The 5,099-nt window shown below is 38.7% G+C and overlaps 1 protein-coding gene and 1 non-coding gene across 2 annotated transcripts; both read left to right on the top strand.

Moving 5' to 3' along the window:
• The first annotated feature begins 611 nt into the window (after window positions 1-611).
• LOC133832107 (uncharacterized mitochondrial protein AtMg00310-like) lies at window positions 612-1,934 on the top strand. The gene is made up of 2 exons (XM_062262490.1): window positions 612-1,260; window positions 1,825-1,934. Exons 1-2 carry the CDS (start codon window positions 612-614, stop codon window positions 1,932-1,934), a joined length of 759 nt encoding a protein of 252 aa, XP_062118474.1.
• Window positions 1,935-3,810: 1,876 nt separating this feature from the next.
• On the top strand, window positions 3,811-3,917 carry LOC133833417 (small nucleolar RNA R71). Its single transcript, XR_009892798.1, has one exon. It is a non-coding gene; the product is annotated as a small nucleolar RNA R71 (small nucleolar RNA).
• The last annotated feature ends 1,182 nt before the right edge of the window (window positions 3,918-5,099 follow it).

Genomic DNA, 5,099 nt, shown 5'->3' with positions numbered 1-5,099 from the left:
TGTTGGCTGTCTTGTTATATGCTGTTGATAGATATGCATATGTTATTTGTTTTGTGTTGAGTTTTCTTGCTGGGCTTCAGCTCATGGGTGCTCTATGGTGCAGGCAAGGGCAAAGGAAAGGTCGACCAACCATGAGTATGGAGAGCGTGGAGTGACAGGTACATGTTCGGCCTGCCTGGCCACCAAGGCTAGGGTTATTTTTTGGGAAATGTACTGTTATAGTTGATTTGTGGCTTAGGTCGACCTTAAATGTATTTTAAGATGTAAAGTATTTTCTGAATAGTATTTTGGGATCCCAAATGTATAACTCTTTACGTTTTTAATGGATGACCACATTGTTATATTTAATGCCTTTAAACGGCTTTTATTATGGTTTAGCAACACTTTTAACCAAAAACCTCGGTTAGCGAGCTAATGGAACATTTTTAACTCGCTTAGTAACGACTCTAAGGAAGTAGGGTGTTACAGGAAGTATGTATTTGGGTCTTCCTAACATGATGGGATGAAACAAATGAGTATTGTTGGGTTTTCTGTAGGAGAGAGTGAGGCAGAGAATAAAGAATTGAAATGGTAAGCTACTCTCTAGAGCAGGAAAATAGATTTTAATCAAAATGGTTATTCAAGCTCTTCCAACTTACGCTATGAATGTTTTTCTACTTCCCTTGTCAATTTGTAAGGATGTGGAGAGAATGATGAGTCGATTTTGCTGGAACACTTTTGAAAATAGGAGGAAAGGTATTAGCTGGATGAGTTGGGTTCGACATAGTTCTCATAAAACTAATGGAGAAATGGGTTTCAGGCATTTGAGGGATTTTAATTTGGCTTTGTTAGGTAAGCAAGGTTGGCGCTTATTGACAAATGAAAATGGGTTGGTTGGACAGATTTTCAAGGCAAGATACTACCCTCGGGGTACATATTTGAGTGCGGAATTGAGAACTAATCCTAGCTTTATTTGGCGGAGTATATGGGAAGCTCAAGAGTTGGTTAAGAAAGGAGTTCAGAGAAGTGTGGGTTCAGGATTAAAGATTGATATTCTTAAAGATTCGTGGCTCCTAAATGATGATAATCTGTTTGTAGTATCCAATCATCCTGGTCTAGTTAACAAGAAAGTGGCAAGTCTTTTATGCCCAGGGCAACGTGAGTGGGATGAAGAGGTGCTGAATGACATGGTTGGAGATAAGGATAAAGACTTAATTATGAGTATCCCTCTGAGTAGTGTGCGGGATGATGATTTGTGGCAATGGGCAAAGGAGATTTCAGGTTGGTATTCAGAGAAAAGGGAATACAAGCTGTCTTAGGTGATCAATGGAAGATGGCAAGAAGATGGCAATGCAGGCTTTTGGAGAGCATTATGGAAATTGAAGGTTCCCCAAAAAGTGCAAAATTTTCTGTGGAGAGCATCTTTGAGATGTTTACCAACTCGTGTCCAACTTAGAATGAAGCATGTAGAGTTGGAATTAGTCAGCCCGGTGTGCCAAGGTGAGCCTGAAACAATTGTTCACATCAGAATACGTTGTCTATTTGCTACAATGTGCTGGGAAAAAATGAGTATCTGCCTTCCAAGGGATATTAATTTGGTATTTGCAAACTGGCTCTAGGCGATGTTTGTTCAGAATTCCAAAGATAGTAGAGGACTGGCTGGTATGCTATGGTGGGCAATCTGAAAGGGACGTAATGATCTAGTTAGGAAAAACAAGTGCAACAACCCACTCAATCGCTATTACCAGGAGAAGGTGGTGATCGCTGGGTCAGACCTCAAGATGGTTCTGTCAAGGTAAATGTATATGCAACTTTATTTGTTAATGATAATCATCTTGGTTTCAGTTGTGTGGCATGGGACCATGAAGGTAAGCTATTGGAAGCTCTTGTTTGTCATATGCATGGAATGGTTTGAAGGAAGCATTGAGCTGGATAAAAAGAAAGGGATGGTGTAATGTGCTACTGGAATCGATTGCCTTTTAGCTATTCAAGCTATTAGGAATAGAGTTTCTATGCTTTCTCCATTTGGTTTAATTATTAAGGATATTCAGTGCATTTTATCTAGTATATGGCTCATAAGAATTCACCTATCTCACATATTCCATCACCTCAACATCATCACTCTTTTCCTCTTCACATTGTGTCAGCGCCACCTCTAGAGCATTAGTGCTCAAATTCTTTTCAAAAATAGCCCCCTCAATCACATCAATAGAAAAACAATTGTCACTTGATCTAGGATATGACATTGCCATGAACACATTGAAGAACACTTCTTCACCCTGAACTCTGAGCCTCAACTCACCCTTCTGAACATCAATAAGCGCCTGCCCAGTGGCTAAGAATGGCCTTCCCATAATTATTGGCACATCGGTATCCTCTTCCATGTCAAGAACTATAAAGTCAGCAGGAAAAATTAATTTATCCACTTTCACCAACACATCTTCAATAATACCCCGTGGATGCTTCACTGAATGGTCTGCCAGCTATAAGGTAAATTTTGTGGGCCTAGCTTCACCCAACCCAAGTCTTCGAAAAATAGATAAGGGCATAAAATTAATACTCGCCCCTAAATCACACAAAGCCTGCTTGCAGTCAAAATTCCCAATAGTACATGGAATGGTAAAGCTCCCTGGATCCCTCAACTTTTGGGGAAGCTTCCTTTGTAGAATAGCACTACACTCTTTAGTCAACACCATAGTCTCGTAGTCTTCCATCTTCCTCTTCTTAGACAAAATTTCCTTCATGAACTTCACATAACTAAGCATTTGCTCTAAAGCCTCAGCAAAAGGAATGTTGATGTGCAACTTTTTGAACACCTCTAAGAACTTGGAAAACTGTTTATCAAGAGAAGCTTTCCTAAGCCTTTGAGGGTATGGGATTCTAACTGGGGAATCAACAACAACAGCTGGTACCACTTTCTCTGTAGTAAAATGATCTTCAATAACCTTTTCACTCTCTGAACTAGATGTCTCACCCAACTCTTCATTCTTCTCAACAAATGAATGAGGCACAAATTGTTCAACTTGCTTACCACTTCTCCAAGTGATGACCTGTCATTGTTCCTTGGGATTCATCATTGTATTGCTAGGAAAATTCCCTTGAGGTCTATTATTCAACATACTTGCCAACTGCCCCACTTGTGTCTCAAGGTTTGGAATGGAGGACCTGGTCTCAATCATGAATTGAGTCTGAGTATTAGTGAGGGTCAGCAAAGCTGCTTGCAATTCATTGGGCTTTTCTGGTTGATCTTATGGCCTGGGCTGCTGTGAAGATGAAGCTTGATTCATAGGCTGTTGTGACATATTCTGCCGGTATTGGCCTTGAAACTATGACTGTTGGCCTTGATTGTTTCTCCATGAGAAATTTGGGTGATTTCTCCACCCAGGATTGTAAGTGTTGGAGAATGGATTGTTGAAAGGCCTCTGAAAATTTCCCACTGCTTGAACCTGAGCTTGGTCCATACGAATATTATTATTAGGGTCACTTGGTAGACATTGATCGAAAGAGTGTGGACCCCCACAATTTCCACAACCTACTGACATTTGAATGGCATTAGCAGACACAATATTTTATTGCAATTGTTTTGTTAAGGAAGCAACTTGAGCAGTTAAGGCAATGATTGAATCTAATTTATGAACCCTAGCTACCTTTCTGTTACTAGTTGTACGCTCATAAAACCATTGATGATTTTTTGTAGTCATATCTTCCAACAACTCATATGCCTCGCTGTCACTTTTACTCATAAATGCCCCTCCAGTTGCGGCATCAATTATAGTGCGAGTAGTACCACACAATCCATTGTAAATGTTGTGGACAAACATTCACTTTTCAATGTCGTGATGGGGACATTTTCTCAGCAACTCCTTGAACCTCTCCGAAGAGTCATACAAAGATTCACCATCCAGCTGATAGAAATTATTGATCTCCCCTCTCAATTTAGCAGCCTTTGATGGAGGAAAAAAGTTGGTAAGGAATTTATGAGCCAAATCCTCCCAAGTATTTATAGAATTTGATTGAAGGGAGTTCAACCAACCCTTAGCTCTTTCTCGTAACGAAAATGGGAATAGCCTCAACCTGATTGCATTGTCGTTCACCCCATTATACTTGAACGTTGCACATAGCTCCAGAAAATTAGCTTAGTGCGTGTGAGGATCTTCGGAGGGTAAGCCGCCAAATTGCACAATGGACTGGACTGTTTGTAAGATCGCCAGCTTAATCTCAAAGTTATTAGCCTCCACAATTGGTGGTCTTATACATGTTTGTATTCCGTAATAGTTAGGAGTACATAATCCTGTAAGCTTCTCACAACGGGATTCTGAGCTTGTCTTTGTACCACTTCTGGAACCCCTCCATTCAACCCATCATTGTTTTGAGGATTTTCCATAACCACAGTTGGACCAGAAGCTCTCTTGTTTCTACGATTCTTCCTTCACGCTTTCTCAATCTCAGGATTTATAGGAACAAGGTTGTCTTCTCCTCTTCTGCTACGCATGTACAGTATTACTTGAGAAATGGAAAGGGATTGAACACAAAAAAAGTTAGAAACAATACAAAGAACAACCAAATTAGAAATAAAATTAATTACTTTGATATTGATAAATTTCAGTGCCCGGCAACGACGCCAAAAACTTGTTGCAAAATTTAATAGTTATGCAAGTGCACACAGTCGCAATTTGTAATAAATCTTGGTAAGGCCAAGTATCATTCCACAAGGACTGAATTATCTATTACCAATCAATTAATTTTTTTTTTTTGTTTCTATTTGGTTAACAATATTTTTGGGTGTAAAAGTAAAGAACAAGAACATAAACTATTGTAAACTTTAAGAATAAAGCAAGATACATAAACACAAGAAATAAATTCAAGATTATATAATTAGGCATTTTAATCTCTTCAACTATCCCTCCTATCAATCACTAACACAAGTTTTTTTTTTCTCCTTCTTATTAAGCTAGCAATTTTTCAAAAGTAGTTTATAATCAAGTTACAAATTACAAATCATAACGGTATTTTGGGATCCCAATGTAACAATTTTATAAATTTTAACGAATGGAAAACTCCTTTTACTTAATATTCGTAAAACGAGTCTTTAATTCAATTTAATCATGCTTTTTAACCTA

The sequence above is a fragment of the Humulus lupulus genome, chromosome 4, assembly GCF_963169125.1.
Source record: "Humulus lupulus chromosome 4, drHumLupu1.1, whole genome shotgun sequence".
Classification (NCBI taxonomy): domain Eukaryota; kingdom Viridiplantae; phylum Streptophyta; class Magnoliopsida; order Rosales; family Cannabaceae; genus Humulus; species Humulus lupulus.
Note: the sequence above shows the minus strand (reverse complement) of the source record. Positions and strands in the feature narration are given on the sequence as shown.